The 19,174-nt window shown below is 42.4% G+C and overlaps 1 protein-coding gene across 5 annotated transcripts in view; it reads left to right on the top strand.

The window, feature by feature from the left end:
• Positions 1 to 466: 466 nt before the first annotated feature.
• Positions 467 to 19,174, top strand: part of PRDM4 (PR/SET domain 4) — a 28,533-nt gene continuing 9,825 nt past the window's right edge. Inside the window, exons 1-9 of one of the 5 annotated variants that reach the window (XM_037067976.1) lie at positions 467 to 652; positions 842 to 1,108; positions 5,399 to 5,532; positions 9,098 to 9,283; positions 10,616 to 10,684; positions 11,800 to 12,525; positions 16,454 to 16,603; positions 17,843 to 17,982; positions 18,866 to 18,951. In XM_037067976.1, coding sequence (XP_036923871.1) covers positions 1,098 to 1,108; positions 5,399 to 5,532; positions 9,098 to 9,283; positions 10,616 to 10,684; positions 11,800 to 12,525; positions 16,454 to 16,603; positions 17,843 to 17,982; positions 18,866 to 18,951 — 1,502 coding nt within the window. In that variant the 5' untranslated portion in view covers positions 467 to 652; positions 842 to 1,097. Of the gene's footprint in view, positions 653 to 841; positions 1,109 to 5,398; positions 5,533 to 9,097; positions 9,284 to 10,615; positions 10,685 to 11,730; positions 12,526 to 16,453; positions 16,604 to 17,842; positions 17,983 to 18,865; positions 18,952 to 19,174 lie in introns of all 5 variants that reach the window. The other 4 variants (XM_037067978.1, XM_037067977.1, XM_037067979.1 and 1 more) reach the window with 4 other exon arrangements.

Raw genomic sequence — 19,174 nt, 5'->3', positions numbered from 1 at the left:
GAACGCCACCATTTATGACTCGAAGCAGGGAAACTGGACAACCTTCAGGGGTAGCATATGGTGAAAAATATTGGGGCTACAATCCCAATTCTACGTGGGTAACACTGTGCTAAGTCCCTTATTTCGAGTCTTCTGGGCTTGCGCGGACCCACGTTTCCTTAGCAGATGAACGCCTTGAAGACGGAAACTCGGAGTCTGGAAGACTTCGGGGGCTCAGGGAACCTACTCAGCTGCGTACCCGTCAGCCTTGGTTGCCTAGCAACTGGGTCGCTGCTGGGCGCACGAGCGGAACTGGCCGGACAGAGATGCGCTCCGCCCCGTTCTGGCCCACCTCCCCGCGGTGCGCACGCGCCGAAGGGACTCGTCTGGGGGAGGGGCGAGCCGGAGCGGAGTCGCTACCCGCTGGCCTCAGCGGGGAGGGGCGCACGCGCGAGGGGCGGAGCGGCGGGCGCGGAGAGTGGCAGAGGAGCCGGAAACGCGCCTCGGAGGGTGCGGCCCCGAGGAGACTGCGGGCTGGGTCGGGCGGGAAACGTTAGGCGAGCGGCCTCCGGGGCGCGGGGTCGAGCGGGTGGGGAGGGTCCGAAGAAGAGCGCTGCCTGGATGAGGAACAAAGCCGCGGGGCAGGCGCGCGCGCCCCTGGTACGGCCGGCAGGTGGGCTGCGCGCCGACCCGCTCGGGGAGGGGCGAGGACGGCCTGCGGGTCCCTTGGCCGCGGCCAGGCGAGTTGGCCGTCCTTGGGAGGCGTTGTCCCCAGGCCTGGGCTCTCCTGTGTCGAGGGGCCAAGACTGCAGTCTCCCCGTGTTTGTTGACCGCCCTTTTCCCGACCCCCACCCCTCCACAGGTTGGGCAGCACCCCTCCCGGAGCTCCTGGAAGAAACGCCCCGAGTGTCCTCCGGCATGTACCCCCTCGAGACGGAGTGTGCGGCCGCCGGCCCTCAGGAGAAGTTGGGCGGCCCGGGGAGGCCCCGGGGACGAGTCGTCGCGTTAGTGCAGCGGTTGTGAGCAAGATGCGGTAACACGTGACCCTGGAACGTAAACCCTGATGCCGGTTCCCTGGCCCCGCTGTGCTCTTTTCTCTGACACTCGGCCCCAAGCAGATGCATCACAGGTAAGTCCTGAGCCGGGCTCAGCGCTGATGACGTCTTTGGAAAACATCTGGCCCGAGAGTCCAGAGTGCCTTTGTTTTGAGTGCCATTGGGTAGGTTACAGGTGCGATTTGCAAATGAATTTGTGTACCAAAGCGAACGAGAATTCCACGAACGGGAATTGGGTTGAATATACTCTCATTCGACCTAATTTACTCCACTTGTGAATAGTTGTTCCAAATAGCCATGTGTCGATTGTTGGCTCGTTGACAGCTTTATCCTATGCCTTTGGCTTATTTGAGCGTTTAGTAATATCTTTGGGTTCCGAAGTGTATTTTTAGCTCATCTCCATGCATCACCTTGAATTTTGCTGGTTACCCTCTGGCTGGGATGGTCAAGTGGAGAAATTAAGTTTTTAATTCTAAAAACTTACTGCTAATGCTTCAAATTAGGTACTTTTTGGTACCATGTCAGTACAGTACAGAAATAATTACACTTGGCTGCTTATATGTCATTCTAAGAAAAGTTACAAGATAAGCAACTGGCAAACACACGGCAGTAGAAATATGAAGGAAATGATTTTATAAGGAACGAGTAGGGAAGAAGGGAGTGCTTGGTACCTTTTCCCAAGATTGCGCCCTAGAATCTCACATGAGGAAGGTAGTTAGAATAGAATTGCACTTTAACGAGTCTTATGAGGGTCATATTGTAAATTGAGGATGGAGCAGCTGTCGTCTGTGTGGACAAAAAGGTGCCACATTCTGTGCCTGACAAGCTCAAGAGAGGCCTGTGTGAGGGCCTTGCAAACTCGGAGACCTAAATTATCCACGCACGGTGGTCTGGAGTTAAGCACTTTCTAACTGAAAGCAGGTCATGGCGGGCAGTCGTGTCCTAGACTGGAATCTTCCCTAACAAAAGTCGACCTCTACCTTCATTGAGCCTTACTGTTGTTTTTGTGTCTACAATAACATACTTTTATTGCGACCCCTCAAAGCACAAGCCGCCGCACTAGAGGAAGACCACGAATTCTCTCATTGTTGTCACGTTTGTTCATTGTTGACTATTAACCATCCTGTACCCACCTGTGTTAAGGAAGCGTGTGTCTACTATTTTGTTCATTCCCCAAGGTTTCCTTGCTTTTCTTTGTCCCGCCTCCCTAATCAATCGCCAGTGGATTTCAGGGACCCACTTATGCCCCTTCTTTTGATTGTAATGTATAACGTAAGGTGCAAAACTGCCATTTTCCAGAGCGTTTTCTCAGTTCGTTCAGGTTTTGCTTTCTGGTAATTGTCAGTTGGGCTCATAAAAAACTCATAAAAAATTCTTACAGGTTTGGACGTTTCTTTCATTGACATCTGCTTTCTCTCTGTGGGATACTGGTTACCTTTGGTTTATGGCTGCTGAAGTCATCACATTTTAGTGACTCACAGCAGCAGAAATCTGCTGAGCCTCTCACATTAAAGTCTGGTTGGAACTGGTTTGAGAAGGCCTAGAAGTTAACCTAGAAACACCATTTTGATTTTTATCGCAAGATTAGTTTGCAGATTAATGTTCAGGAATTTTCAGAATGGGATTCGAAGCTACAGACTTTTGATTGTACTTTAAAAATTATTGTAACCAGTTTTTTTATAGGATGTTACTTCTCCATTGATTGTAGAATTTTAACGAAAAACATTGTGGCTATAAAAAGTTATAGGTGACCCTGGCTGGCTGGTGTAGCTCAATGGATCGAGCATGGGCTTGCGATCCAAACAACCGCGGTTTGATTCCCAGTCAGGGCACATGCCTGGGTTGCAGGCCAGTTCCCAGCAGAGGACACATGAGAGGCAACCATACATTGATATTTCTCTTCCTCTCTCCTTCCCTTCCCCTCTAAAGATAAATAAATAAAATCTTTAAAGAATTATTTTAGGGGGGCGGGCAGGGTTGGGAATATAAGACAGAAAGCTGTACTTGAACAAGAATTAAATAAAAAAATTATTTTAAAAAAAGAATTATTTTAAAATGTTATAGGTAAAGTCTGTTTTAACCAACCCAAGCCCAGAAGCTTTTGAAATTAAGGTAGCTGTAGTTTTTTTAGTCTGTAAGGAATTTTACTTTCAGTGGCATAGTTAGGTTTATAAAGGGGTTGTCCTTCGTCCGGTGCACCTGATCCGTCATGTGCTTCTAGTTGCCTTTGCAGTAGGAGGGGGCTGACACTGCCCCAGTCTCCGTCGTTTAAGAGTGCCTGCCCTGTACGAGGGGCTGTGCTCTGTTGGCCTTGTGTACTTGAGTAATGTCCGGGAGCCTAGTTTTATGAGTTCCCTGGCCAGAGATGTAAGGTGGCAGCCTGTGGATATGGAATAGTGCAGGAACAGGTCTGCGCAGGACTTGAAGCATGCCCCACTATGCAGACACAGGTCGTAATATATTGGAACTGTGTGACAGGCAAAATGGGTTTTTTTATTGTAACTGTCTTTTTCAATTTCTGTTAAGAGCTTGGTTTTATTAAATTAGGCAGACCTGGATTTAAATCCCCACTCTGCCACTTGTTATGCAATCTTACGTTTCTTAGTGTCTGAGTCTCAGTTTCCTTATTTCTAAAATAGGATTAAGAATAATACCTACCTCACAGCAGTTATAAAGATTAGGTGAGATAATTACATGTAAACCATTTTCTCCTGTGCCTAACAGCTGTAGAATGAGAGTAATAACTGTTAACTGTTATTATTTTCAGGTTGATTGATAGCTGGTACTGCCATTGTTTAGAATTAAAAACCTATTTAGATTTGTGTTCATGGCTAAGGAATATGTTGAGCAGGGGTGTCAAACTCATGCTTGGGCCATGTTTGGCCAAAGGGCCAAAATAATTTTAGGGCTGTATAAATGTAACTACTCCTTAACATTTAAGGAGTTGGAATTACATTGGGCCCTTTGAAGGCAACCGTGAGGCTGACATGGCCCCTGGTGAACGTGAGTTTGACACTCCTGATGTGGACCCATTTGATTTCTCCTCCCAGTCTTCATCCCTGCCATGTGTGTAGGTGCAGACAGGAGAATATGCATTAATGTGATACTCTAAGGATCGTAGGTCATTAGTGACCTCCTTTGGGTAGCATGGTGGCTAGCTTCTTGAAATACAGTACTTTTAAAATGACAGTCTGTAAATTCTAATACTTACAAAAACCTCCAATAAATATCTTATTCAAATCAGTATTACTCTTACTCTTTTTTTTCCATTTTATTTTTTATCTTTATTTTTATTTACTTATCTTTAGAGGGGAAGGGAAGGAGAGAAGGAGAGAAATATCAATGTATGGTTGCCTCTCGTGAGTCCCCTGCTGGGAACTGGCCTGCAACCCAGGCATGTGCCCTGACTGGGAATTGAACCACGATCGTGTAGTTCGCAGGCCCGCACTCAATCCACTGAGCTACATCAGCCAGGGCTCAAGTCAGTATTACTCTTATTCTGATTGTGTTGTTAATACATGCATAGAAAATGTGATTTTCAGATTCTTCTGCCTGCCAGAAATGGTTTGTCGATAAATAAAGTTGATGTGTTGTAAAACTTTTTATCAGTATTTTGCAGCATAATCTGTGCTTTTCCACTTAATCCTGTGATTTGGGGATTAAAACAAGTGCTCCCTGAGACTCAGTTTCCTTATCTACCTTATTTTGAAGAAGTGAGAGATGTGAAGTAATTTTTTTTAAAGTATCTAGCAAATCTTACATAACAAACCTTGATATGTGGAGGGTGTTATTAATAGTAATTAATTAAAATATTGACACAGAGTTTTAATAAAATGCTGATCCATGAGAAAATGTGCTTTTTCACACTGTGGATAATCTAATTCAGATCCAGTGTCACTTTAACGCCTGGTAAAAAGAACTAGCAAATATTCTTTGTATAGATTAAAACAAATTGCTTACTGAAGTCCTGGTTTAAAATAATAAGCCAGTTAAAGAACACAAATCTTGTGCAAGAAAAAACTTGGATGATTAAAAAACAACACAGCAAACCAGTTTCACTGCCAGTGTGCTCTTAGGAGTGTAAACTCTGCTTTGGGTAGTGTGCATAGGGTTTAGAACAAGGCACGCCTGATTGAAACAGGGCCCAGTCCTGTTTGTGCTGTATGACATTGACTGACCTAGTTATTGTCTCTCGAATCCCAGTTCCCTTGTCGATAGAAAAATGTGACACTAGCTATGTCAGTGTTGTGAGCATAAAAGTGAAATACCCACTTCTCCACCCTGTAGGTTCAGGTTCTTCAGTACCTTGAACAGAGTCACTGAGGTAATTGTTTCCATGACTAGTTATGTGTGCTCTTTCTTAGGATGAATGAAATGAACCTGAGTCCAGTGGGGATGGAGCAGCTGACTTCATCCTCTGTGAGCAATGCCTTGCCAGTCTCAGGGAGTCACCTGGGGTTGGCTGCCTCACCCACTCACAATGCCATCCCTGCCCCAGGTGAGTGGTAAGGGACAGTGACTGAATTTCAACACTTACTGCGTTATCAATTCTAAAGAGAGCCCAGCTGGGCTCAGAGCCTCTTTAAGAGTAGAAGGGGGCCTTGGCTGGTGTAGCTCAGTGGATTGAGCGCGGGCCTACGAACCACACGATCGCGGTTTGATTCCCAGTCAGGGCACATGCCTGGGTTGCAGGCCGGTTCCTAGCAGGGGACTCACACAAAGCAACCATACATTGATATTTCTCTCCTTCTCTCCTTCCCTTCCCCTCTAAAGATAAATAAATAAAATCTTAAAAAAAAAAAAGTAGAAGGGAGAAGCCGAGCAGGTCTAAATGGTGGTTCACCTGTGGTTGCGCAGTGGGAGAACGCATTTTTGTAGAGTGTTGGATTCTGGTGGCCTTTTATGCGGAGCTGCAGTTGACTTGGCATTTTATGTCCGATTACCTATTTGTCTGGTTCACACTCTCGGCATACTTTCCCGGGGTTAGTAGAGGATAATCAAAGTTACTCTAATAAATGTTCTTAGCATGAGCCATTGAACTTTATTTCTACTGCATCCGAAATTGACAACTGCAGATACACCTACAATTATGGGTGAAGGGAAGCCACCAGGGACGGAGCTCCTGTGTGGGACACCCACAGACCTCAGTGACCGGAGAGAATGAGAGTGTATTGGAAGCTCACTTTTCCCTGTCACTATGCTTTTTTAAAACCTTTTTTATCTGCCTAGATTAATTTTCTTTTTCTATGAAACAAGTAAGCTAGTGATTCTTAAGGATCTATGGTACTGGGATGTATTGGACCTTCTTTGACAAAATAGGAGTTAATGTTTAAGAGTATTTAAATCTGTAAGTTGTTTAAGTAGTTCCCTATAGAGAATCATTTGCTTAATTACTAAAGTGCAGCAGTTAAGTAAGTTTAATCATAACTGTGGCCTCTTTATATTCCTTTAATATCCATAAAAACTTTTAAAAATTTTTATTAGTTTTTTACTTCATTTGATTATCTCTTAGGCATTCCTCCTTTTAGTGGACACTCTTGTTAGGGGGGAAAAGCCTATTAACAAATATTGCCATTATATTGCCAATATAATGCAAATCAGCACTGTCTGAGTTGGAGAGTATTCATCATGACACTCAGGCACAGTCAGAGTCACTCCAGCATGTTGCAGATAGATACACTTCCAGGTGGATATAATCTCGGTTACAGTGTTTAGCCATGAAGTACAGCATACATGCAGAAGACTGAAAGTATGTGTACACAGTTTTGCATCTAACTAGGTTATTTTCCAAGTAGAAGCATACTTGTGAATTTTTAAAAGTGAAACATTCTGACTGTATGAAATGGAAATTATAGTAAACTAAAAAAAAAGTCTTTTTTAAAAAGCCCTGTCACTACTCAGAGACCATCTCTGTGAACTTTGGTATATGTTCCTTCCCATTTTTGTATCTCTGTATAATTTGTTTACTCAAATTGTACTTAAGCTAGGTTTTTAGTTGTAATTAAATGTTTGGTATTTAAGAGCAATGTAGGAGAGTTCCAGCCAAGATGGAGGTGTGGGTAGAAACTCTTCACTTCCTTGCACGACCGGAAAAAGGACAACAACCAATCTAAAAGCAATAAACAACCAGAAGTGCCAGAAAATCAAACTGCATGGAACTCTGACGACCAAGGAGTTAAAGAAATGCTCACCAAGACCAGTAGGTGGGCAGCCAAGCAGAAAGGACCCACGGCAGGGAGGTGGACCCGGGGGTGAGGCGGGGCTGTCTGAGAGGACTTGAGGCAAGGCGGCCGACTGCGTGGGCAAGACAGGGCTGGCTGGACGGGAAACTGAAGACTCAGAGATGGCTGTAAACTACTGCAGGGGTTGCCATGGTGGGAGAAACTCCTAGTCTCACACAACAGAGTCCATAGGGAAGTGGGGCTAGAGCCGCATTGTTCCCTCTCTGACCCTTCCCCCACAGGCAGCACCACAATGCAGCAGAGAGGGTGCCTCACCTGGTAAATACCTAAGGCCCCGGGGCTCCTGACAACATACAGGTGCGCCGAGACAAAGAAATATGGCCCAAATGAAAGATCAAAGCTCCAGGAAAAGCTGAGCGATGAGATTGCCAGCCTATCTGATGCAGAGTTCAAAACACTGGTATCAAAATGCTCACAGAGCTGATTGAGCTTGGTTGCAAAGTGAAAGAACAAATGAAGGATACCCAGAGTGAAATAAAGCAAAATATACAGGGAACCAACAGTGAAGTGAAAGAAACTGGGACTCACATCAACCATTTGGAACAGAAGGAAGAAGTAAACATCCAACTGGAACAGAATGAAGAAACAAGAGTTCAAAAAATGAAGAGAGGCTTAGGAACCTCTAGGACGACTTTAAACACTCTAATATCAGAATTATAGGAGAAGGAGAAGAACAAGAGCAAGAAGTTGGAAACTTATTTGAACAAATAATGAAGGAAAACTTCCCCAATCTGGCAAAGGAAATAGACTTCCCGGAAGTCCAGGAAGCTCAGAAAGTCCCAAAGAAATTGGACCCGAAGAGGAACACACCAAAGCACATCATCATTAAGTTACCCAAGATTGAAGATGAGGAGAGAATCTTAAAAGCTGCAAGAGAAAAGGAGACAGTTACCTACAAATGAGTTCCCATCAGACTGTCAGCTGATTTCTCAAAAGAAACCTTACAGGCAAGAAGGGTCTGGCAAGAAGTGTTTGAAGTCATGAAAGGCAAGGACCTACATCCAAGATGACTCTATCCAGCAAAGCTATCATTTCGAATGAAAGGGCAGATAAAGTGCTTCCCAGATAAGGTCAAGTTAAAGCAGTTCATCATCACCAAACCTTTATTATATGAAATGTTAAAGGGACTTATCTAAGAAATTGAGAGATTAAAAACCATGAACAGTAAAATGACAAAAACTCACAACTATCAACAACAACATAAAAAATGAAAACAAAAACTGAGCAAACGACTAGAACAGGGACAGAATCAGAGAAATGGACATTATATGAAAGGTTTTCAGTGGAGAGGCGGAAGGGAGAGAATGGGGAAAGGTACAGAGAAGAAGAAGCATAACTGGTGGGCATAAAAATAGATGGGTAGAGGAAAAGAATGGTATAGGAAAGAAGTCAAAGAACTTACATGTACAACCCATGGACATGAACTAAGGTGGGGACTGCTGGAGGGTTGAGGGGTGCAGGGCAGAGGGGGGAAAATTGGGAAAACTGTAATAAATATACTTTAAAAAGAAAAAGAGCAATGTAGGACAACCGAGGATCAGAAAGGCATTTTAAAACTAACTTCGAGAACGAACTAACTTTACTACCTGTTTGTGGATGTGCCTGTCTGGGATGTGAAGGGTTACTAGGTGAAATTTCTGCCCACACGCACCAGCCTAAGAGGTTACCCAGTCACTGTAGAGAGACTTCGTAAGTACTTTTGTAAAATTTTAGTTTTCAATGACAGTTTACATTCAGTATGATTTTGCTTTCCTTTCAGATATGTAGCAGAGTGGTTAGACAGAGGACTTTTTCCTTTTAATTGAGAACATTTTCTTGTAGGCCTGCCAGTGGCGATCCCAAACCTGGGTCCCTCCCTGAGCTCTCTGCCTTCTGCTTTGTCTCTGATGCTTCCCATGGGTATTGGCGATCGAGGGGTGATGTGTGGGCTGCCTGAGAGAAACTACACCCTACCTCCTCCACCGTACCCCCACCTGGAGAGCAGTTACTTCAGAACCATTCTACCTGGTAAGCGTTACAGTGCTTTGGGAAGTTAGAAGAAAAAATAGGGCTGACACAACCTCAGTGCGTGAAGACTTGGGTAACACTTTTGTTTATCACGATGAGACAGATATCTAGGGAAAAAGCCATCTGTCTGTCTGTATGTACTTTTCCTCTTAGAATGTACAGGAGACGCGTTACTGATACAGCAGTTTGACTGAGCCTCATTTCCTCTTGGCACGTGCACAGCTCTCCCCCCCGCCTCCGGCATCTCCTTGGGTCGGTTCCTACAGTTCTGCGGTTGTAGTGCCTGCCAGCCACGTGTCCGCTGCAGTGTCACGTTCGTTGTAAAGTTACTGAATTTTTATTCTGTTGAAAAAGTATTATTTACTCTTTCAGATAATTTAGCAGATAGGGGAACCACTCCTGGTTCCATAATCCATATTTTTGGTATATTTCCTTCCGATCTTTTGTTTTGGTGTATAAATTTTAGGGGTTTTTTGTTATTAATACTATTTCTTGTATACTTGTGTGTCTACTTTTTTTCACTTAATATTTTCCCCCATTTTTACAGTTGTTTTCCCCAGTTGCTACACAGTTTTCATAATACCCTTTTTAGTGGTGCATTACATTCTACTGAATGGATATTTCATAGTTTGTTATATCAGCCTTCATTTTGGGGCAGTTTGGTTTTCCCATTTTTTATTACCACTATCCTTGTGTATAGTCTTTACAAAATGCATTTAGGGAATAATACCATAAGTGAAATTTCTTACGTGAGAGGGCATGGGCGTGTTTGAGGTTCTCGACACGTGTCCTTTCCGGAGAGGGTTTAGCGAAGCACGCTCCCGCTTGCCGTGCGGCCGGCGGTGCCTCACTGCACCTCAGAAGCGCAGCGTTCGGGTATTTTTTTGTTTTAATAAAGCAGGTACAGTTGTGATGTGTTTTTGAATAGAGCGCAGTGTTATGATAGTTCAGTAAATTGTTATATTTAATTACATTTTATTTTCCACATTGAAGATCTGCTTTTAAATAATTTTTTATCTTTTAACTTTTATAGAGCAAATTTCAGCATCTTAGGACTCAGGAATTCCAACCACGTATATAGTAATGGCAGTATTTAAATGATTAATTTCCAGTGACTTCAAAGGAACATAGTTAATTTTTTATGATTTCTTTCACAGGAAAAACTGAACCATGGTATATGCGTGTTGCTCTTTTTGAGGTATATATGTATTGTATTGTAAATCAGAGAAGTAGCTGGGAGACTAATTTAGTTATATTTGTAGCTTCTGGCATGTGGAATTCTTTATTTTAACAATGTACTAAACTTTCTCTGTTATCTTTTCCTTTTCTCAGGCATTTTATCTTACTTAGCTGACAGACCGCCTCCTCAGTACATCCACCCCAACTCTATAAATGTCGATGGTAATACAGCGTTATCNGCTGCAGTGTCACGTTCGCTGTAAAGTTACTGAATTTTTATTCTGTTGAAAAAGTATTATTTACTCTTTCAGATAATTTAGCAGATAGGGGAACCACTCCTGGTTCCATAATCCATATTTTTGGTATATTTCCTTCCGATCTTTTGTTTTGGTGTATAGATTTTAGGGGTTTTTTGTTATTAATACTATTTCTTGTATACTTGTGTGTCTGCTTTTTTTCACTTAATATTTTCCCCCATTTTTACAGTTGTTTTCCCCAGTTGCTACACAGTTTTCATAATACCCTTTTTAGTGGTGCATTACATTCTACTGAATGGATATTTCATAGTTTGTTATATCAGCCTTTATTTTGGGGCAGTTTGGTTTTCCCATTTTTTATTACCACTATCCTTGTGTATAGTCTTTACAAAATGCATTTAGGGAATAATACCATAGGTGAAATTTCTTACGTGAGAGGGCATGGGCGTGTTTGAGGTTCTCGACACGTGTCCTTTCCGGAGAGGGTTTAGCGAAGCACGCTCCTGCTTGCCGTGCGGCCGGCGGTGCCTCACTGCACCTCAGAAGCACAGCGTTCGGGTATTTTTTTGTTTTAATAAAGCAGGTACAGTTGTGATGTGTTTTTGAATAGAGCGCAGTGTGTTATGATAGTTCAGTAAATTGTTATATTTAATTACATTTTATTTTTCACATTGAAGATCTGCTTTTAAATAATTTTTTATCTTTTAACTTTTATAGAGCAAATTTCAGCATCTTAGGACTCAGGAATTCCAACCACGTATATAGTAATGGCAGTATTTAAATGATTAATTTCCAGTGACTTCAAAGGAACATAGTTAATTTTTTATGATTTCTTTCACAGGAAAAACTGAACCATGGTATATACGTGTTGCTCTTTTTGAGGTATATATGTATTATAAATCAAAGAAGTAGCTGGGAGACTAATTTAGTTATATTTGTAGCTTCTGGCATGTGGAATTCTTTATTTTAACAATGTACTAAACTTTCTCTGTTATCTTTTCCTTTTCTCAGGCATTTTATCTTACTTAGCTGACAGACCGCCTCCTCAGTACATCCACCCCAACTCTATAAATGTCGATGGTAATACAGCGTTATCTATCGCCAGTAACCCTTCAGCACTAGATCCCTACCAGTCCAGTGGAAATGTTGGATTAGAACAAGGCATTGTTTCGATAGACTCTCGCTCGGTGAACACACATGGTGCCCAAAGTCTTCATCCCAGTGATGGCCACGAAGTGGCCTTGGACACAGCGATCACTATGGAGAACGTGTCTAGGGTTACCAGCCCCATCTCTACAGATGGTATGGCAGAAGAGCTTACGATGGACGGTGTTGCGGGCGAGCATGCTCAAATCCCTAGTGGCTCCAGAAGCCATGAACCTCTGTCTGTGGACTCTGTGAGCAGCAACCTTGCAGCAGACACTGTAGGACACGGTGGTGTGATACCCATTCATGGGAACGGCCTGGAGCTCCCTGTGGTCATGGAAACAGACCACATTGCAAGTCGGGTCAACGGGATGTCTGACAGTGCCCTCAGTGACTCCATCCACACCGTGGCCATGAGCACCAACTCTGTAAGCGTGGCACTCTCTACCTCACACAACCTCGCCTCCCTAGAATCTGTTTCCCTCCATGAAGTTGGCCTAAGCCTAGAACCTGTGGCTGTCTCCTCCATCACCCAGGAGGTTGCTATGGGGACAGGTCATGTAGATGTGTCTTCAGACAGTCTTTCTTTTGTACCACCTTCACTGCAAATGGAAGACTCCAATTCAAACAAGGAAAATATGGCAACCTTGTTTACGATTTGTGAGTGTGCTTAGCCTTTTTCTTTTGGAAATATTGGTGGAAAGGGCCATCATCCCTAATAGGCGTAGTCACATAGTCAGGTGTTAAAGGAGTATAGAAAGTAGCTAGGCTTTGCAATTTTCTTTGCCTTTGTAGTGTCCTTTATATTAATATACCTTTTCCTGAAGTAAGCCAAATGATATACAGACATTTCGTTGGTTTTTCAACTTCCTCCCAAAGTAAGGAGACATAGTCATTTCTGTAATTTGCAGATGAGCATAGCTTAATAATATGTAAGGTTTTTTGGAAAGTTTCAGTAATAGAGAATTAATTATAGGGATAAACTGTAGTAAGGTATCCTGTGTGACCTGCCTCGCGCTCTTTCAACATAAGGCAAAATTTATTACATCATAAGGACTTTTTTCTACCCTTGGAGAAATGTAGGTGGTTACAAATGCAATTTTGTTTTTGCTTAGAATGCATATTATGTTGGGCATGTAAAAGTTATTTTTATGGGGAAACAAAAACAAAAAGTATAAAAAGAGCCAGTTTGTTGGTTTCAGTAGATGCTTCACTATACAGGAAACACGTTGATGGTATATTATATACCAGCCTCTGTGCTAGATGCTGGAGGGGAGATGTTCTACAGGAGACAGCACAAGCCTTTAAGGAGCTCGTGGTCTGATGGGAAGCATAGGCCAGGAAACAGGCCACTGCAGTACAGTGTGATAAGTGCAAGTTGGGGTCAAGTGCGCGGTGCTAAAGGAGCCTGAGGAGGGGGGCGTGGAAGGGGCAGGGAAACTTACTGGGGGGGTAACATGCATGTTAGCACAGACCTGAAGGACAAGAAAGATGTTGGCAGTTGAGAATCAGGAGTTGGCCTCCCTTAGGTGCCTAGAACTAAAAGAATCATGAGTGGGTCAGAATTGCTGAAGCATGAAACAGGGGCGGGAGGGGTGAGATGAGGGGTGTGAGGTGAAAGAAGCAGGAGCCAGAATAGAAGGATTGATTATAAGGAGTGAGGGATGAGGTAATACGAGGATAACAAGTTTGTTAGAGGCAAGTCGGTAAGGAAGATGATGCCATAATTTAAGTGAAACATAATTTTCCAACCTAGAGTAGAGGTAAGGATGAGGAAAAGTGTAGGACATTTACAAGAACTCGCCAGACCTTGACTGGATGAAGCTGGAGGAGGGAAGGGTTAAGGAGAAAACCCTAGTTTTTGCCACAGAAAACTGGGTGGATGGTGGTACTGTGCCTTAGGATAATGATCGGTGAAGGAGGAATAGATTTTTTTTTGGAGCAGTGATGGTGAGTCCAGTGTTAGACATGCTGATTTTACGGTGTCCATAAGATACCCAGTAGAGATGTCTAATGAGAAGTTGAATCTCGAGCTCAGAGGTCTGTCTGTCTGGAAATGTTTAGGCATCTTCAGCTCGAAGGTGTTAGTCGTGGCCATGGAAGTGGGGTGAGATCATCCAGTAAGAGTGGAATGAGGAGAGGGCTCGGGGCGTCAGGGTACAGCAGCAGAGGAGGAGCTTCTGAAGGCGACCGAACGGGAGGGTCCGGAAAGTAGGGTGCAGCTTCTGGTGCTGCAGAAGCCGAGCAGTGGGGAGACCTTTGTATCGACCTTTCGAATCTCAAATTTATAATTTTAAGTATTTTAATCTGGGAATGTAAGGTAGGATCATTAATTGATAAGAGATGGCCTAAATTAGCCTGTTGATCCTTTTTATTAATTTATTTTTAATTTAAAAAATATTTATTTTTAGACAGAGGGGAAAGGAGGAAGAGAAGCATCAATGTGTGGTTGCATCTTGCATGCCCTGGTGGGGACTTGGCCTGCAGTCTAGGCACGTGTCCTGACTGGGAATTGAACCAGTGACTCTCTGGTTCACAGGCCAGTGCCCTATTGATTCTCTTTAAAGTGGCAAGCAAAACCTCTTGCTTCTAAATGTGTTTTTATAAAATGAGATAAAATTTACCATACACATTTTCAAGTGTACAGTTTAGTGGTTTTTAGTATATTGACAAGGTTGTATAACTTTGTTATATAACCCCCAAACATACTTAACATCGCATGAAGAAACCCCATTAGCAACCACTCACTACCTAGTCCCTCCTTCCCCACACTGTGCTCAGGTAATCACTGATCTACTTTCCATCCTCCTGGATTTGCTTACTGATGTTTCATATAAATGGGATCATGCAGTATGTGACTTTCTGCGTCTGGCTTCTTTTCCTTAGCATAATGTTATGGCTCATCCAGTGTGGCAGGTGTCGGTACTTCATTCCTTTCTGTGCATGAGTAAGAGTCCGTTGTATGCATTCCTTTCTGTGAATGAGTAAGAGTCTGTTGTATACATATGCATACGTCTTATTTATCCATTTATCATCCACGGACATTCGGGTGGTTTCTCATTCTGGCTATTGGGAATAATGCTGCTATGAACTTTTGTGTACAGGGTGGGATAACAGTAGGTTTATAGTTGCTTATATGGAGAATAATACAATAATTCATAAATAAAATGCAAGAGTAAACTTTTGTGTACTCAAAACTGTAAACCTTTTGCCCCAACCTATATAAGTTTCTGTATGAACATATTTTAAATTCTCTTGGATATACAGGGTGTGGCAGAAGTAGGTGTATAGTTTGTGTGGAAAATAATGCAATAATAAATAATGCAAAAATAAACTCTGTCTTTCATATACTTACAGTTTTAAACCTACTTTTGCCCCATCCATATATCTAAAAGGAAAATTGCTGTATGTTTAACTCTTTGGGGAATTGCCAGAGTTTTTCAGTGAGGCTTCACCAGTTTGTATTTCCAGCCTTGGTATGTGAGGAGGGTTCCATACCCTCCTAATTTTCCTAGTGACTAGTGATCTCGAATGTCTTTCCATGATTTATTGGCCCTTTGTAGGTTTTGGAGGAACCTCTAGAGTTTTTTTATTTTTGCTATATGAAACCTGAATTCTCTTTGTTTGGAGGTGGTTCCCGTCTTGTTAAGAATCAGTTCTTATCAAGGATAGGGCATTGCTGATCTGATACTCAAATTTTTGATCAGTAGTTGAAGTGGTATGTTATTCCTGTTCTGTGATGTGAAAACTTACTGTTACCTTATCCTATTTAGTAGACATTTCTAATGGATTGCTCGAAAAAATGGCTGTGGTACTAAGGTTTACAGATCCCACTTAATTTGTGAACAAATTTGGAAAGTGTGAACTCAGTCATTGGCTAATAGGGTCATGAATGCTACTCCTTTACAAAGAGAAGGAAAAGTAAGAGAATACGGCAGCAGATTCATGGAGAAAGACACGAGCTTGTACAGGGGAAGCTGTCAGCACAGACAGCAGTCTGCACAGGACGCACCTTCTCTGACAGTGCAGGAAGGAGGGCCATGTAAATGATTGTAAGAACTTGAAGCAAGTTTATCTGCTGCAGGAATGTATTCCACCTGCTGTCCCAAAGAGCAGGTTGTAAATATTTTTTTGGCTTAAGAATCTGCCATCAAAATCTGGTTGACCAGTCTGTTTATAGTGAAGGAAAAGAGGACAGTGGTGCGGCTGCCTGTTTATTAGGTATTACAAATAATCCATTGTATTAGGTATTGCAGAGTAATCTAGAGCTAATTTAAAATATATGGGAGGGTGTGCCCAAGGATGACTCAGTTTGATTCTTGAACTAATGTAGTGTTATTTTTTGATGTTTTTCTGATATGCACTGAATAAGATCAAAAGGGAAAAAATCTCATCTTGCTAAAGAGAGACCTAAAAATGGATATATGTTTTAGTGTAAGAGAGTCGTGTTTTTGATTAGAGTATTTCTCCTAGAACCTTGCTTCTTACTGGTTACAGTTTAGTAATTAGTGTTTAACTAGAAAAGCGGGTGGTAATTCAGCCTGCTTGAAGTGACCGCATTTGTGTTTCTCAAATTTTCCATCTGTAGGGTGCACACTCTGTGACCGAGCCTATCCCTCAGACTGCCCTGATCACGGACCAGTGACTTTTGTTCCTGACACTCCCATAGAGAGCAGAGCGAGGCTTTCTCTCCCAAAGCAGCTAGTTCTCCGCCAGTCAATCGTGGGAGCGGAAGTTGGTAAGACCCATGGAATCCCACAGCCTCACCGAGTCCCTCCTCTCTTTGCGAGGTGGGGTTGTAAAAGTGGACACGTGTAATTCAGCGATTATTTGGTTGACCAGAAGTCAATTTATGGCTTAAGATTTATCCTTTCAGGGATTTTTTTCTTGTTCAGCGGTGATAGGGATAAATCAAGTTGAAAACTTTATTGGAAATGGTCCCCTTTCTTACAGTCAGAATTGAATAGAGAAGAGAATCCTGGTCCGAGTCTTTGAAGGCTCCGCTTTTATTCTTGGCTGTGTCATCCACGAACAGTTGCCATGGCAAAGCACTCCTTGAACTTCTTTCTCTTACAGAAACATGGGAAATTCACCACTGATTACTATGTATAACAAAAGATATTTTTAGATCAAATGTTTGTAAATTGTCTAATACTCCCTAGGAATAAGGAATGTACACTGCCCGAGTATGCTTACCTGTATTTGACTTTTTAACATGGTTTTTGAAGTGCTATGCCATTTCTTTGAAAATATGAGTCAGAGTTCATTGTTCTTTCAGCTATGGCTTGGGATGGTGTCAATTGAAAGCATTAAACAGCTTAGATAATATACCGCAGCACTTTAAGCACAAACAGTTTTAGAAGTTTGATTTATTTTGTAGCAGTTGCGCTGTATACACACACACACACTTTTTTTTAACCCTCACAGAGGACATGCTCATTGATTTTAGAGAGAGGGGAAGGGAGGGAGAGAGAGGGGAAGAGAAACATCAGTGTGACAGAGAAACATCGGTCAGTTGCCTCTTGTACACACCCCGGCCAGGGACTGAACCCACAGCCCAGGCACGTGCCCTGACCAGGAATTCAGTCTGTGACCTTTTGGTTTGTGGGACAACCTCCAACCACCTGAACCACACCACCCAGGGCTGCTGTATAGTTTTATAATCGTAATATTCTTTAGTCTTTTAATGCAATTGCTCCAAAATAACATATTTGGAGGGATGTGGTTTGGCTCCTTGTGTATAAAACTGGATTTGGGAATTTCTGCTCCTACTTCTTACTCTGCATATTTCTTCTAAGTCCCATTTAATCTGTTCACTCAATTTTCCATAGTTACAGGATATACCCATAATACTTTGCTACCTCTCAGGAGTGGAATGTCAGAATTTCTTAGGCTCACTGAAAATAAGATTCTTTGAATGAGTTAAGCTACTCTCTCTTCTGTGTCCTCCGAGATGTTTAAATCACTGATTATGTAGGTGATGTCCTTCTACTGACAGGTGTATGGGCTGGTGAAACCATTCCTGTGCGGACTTGCTTTGGGCCTCTCATTGGCCAGCAGAGTCACTCCATGGAGGTAGCAGAATGGACAGACAAGGCAGTTAACCATATCTGGAAGGTCAGTGTTTCTGAAACTCGCGTGTGATTTCTGGATGTTTGCATTTTAACGAGGTAGTTAAAAGTGACGTAGAAGTCAGCACATACAGTGTGCTGTCGTTTATTTAACATCACACCCTTTCTGTTCTTGGTACTCGAGTTACATATATTACATGGCAAAACACCAGCTATTGAATATAGAGGGTCAACTGTTTTCGTCTCCATTTTGTTAGATAATCAAATGAGTCTGCTTTTTAATTACCTGTGACAGCCAAGGCTATAGGCTTTGTTTATATGATGAAAGTCTTGTTTTATAATTGACTAAAACATTCCTTAAATGTTTTAGCATGGGAAATAGTTCTAGAATTAGAAGCTAAGATTGTTTCTCTAGTTTTCTAAAGGGAGGGCTAGAAACAAGGTTTTAATATAACTTGTCCTATAAACATGTATATATTGAATTTTAGTAGATTGGGAATGATGCTTTAAAATTGAAGTGAGGGGAAGGTGGGTCTTGTGTGGAAAGTAAGGAGCCACTGGTATTGGGGACCTTACTGGTATCCAAAGGGAAACAAAGAAGAATGCTGGGTTCATTGCAAAGAGAGGGTTCTCTCACCTCAAAGTTCATTCAGTGCCATGTAGGTCATGAAAACAAGTTGACTGGTTTTTTGTTTTTTTTTTCTAGTCAAGCAAAAATGTGCATAATCAAGAATACTGTCTGTCTATACACTGAACATTAATTGTAGATCTCTGATGGTCTTTATCCAATTGCTTGAAGTTGGGGGACTGGTGAAATGACAAACGTCTAGTCCCTGCTGCAAAGTACAGGAGCATGCTAGCCTTAATTTAGGACCATTTTGTGTTGCTTGTCAGCTCGTTTGGTGTGTTCATTTGCCTTCCATTGGCAGATATACCACAACGGTGTCCTTGAATTCTGCATCATTACAACTGACGAGAATGAATGTAATTGGATGATGTTTGTGCGCAAAGCCAGGTGAGTAAGAGGAGCTGTGGATGGAAGAAAGTGTTACAATTCAGAAGCTTCTCAGTAGGAAGCTTTGTGGCGTACGGGGAAGTGATGGAGAATGCAACTTACCCTGTGCGTACTGTACTGCTTTTCACCTTATTTACTCCGATAGTCATTGACTAATGGTAATTATAAATGGAAGCACAAGAAACTGTCCTTTTCCCCAATTTTTCACACTACCAGTGCAATA

This window comes from Sturnira hondurensis, unplaced genomic scaffold (assembly GCF_014824575.4).
Source record: "Sturnira hondurensis isolate 20B ecotype Veracruz unplaced genomic scaffold, ASM1482457v3 Scaffold0017436, whole genome shotgun sequence".
NCBI classification, from domain to species: domain Eukaryota; kingdom Metazoa; phylum Chordata; class Mammalia; order Chiroptera; family Phyllostomidae; genus Sturnira; species Sturnira hondurensis.
This window is presented reverse-complemented; position numbering and strand designations above follow the sequence as displayed.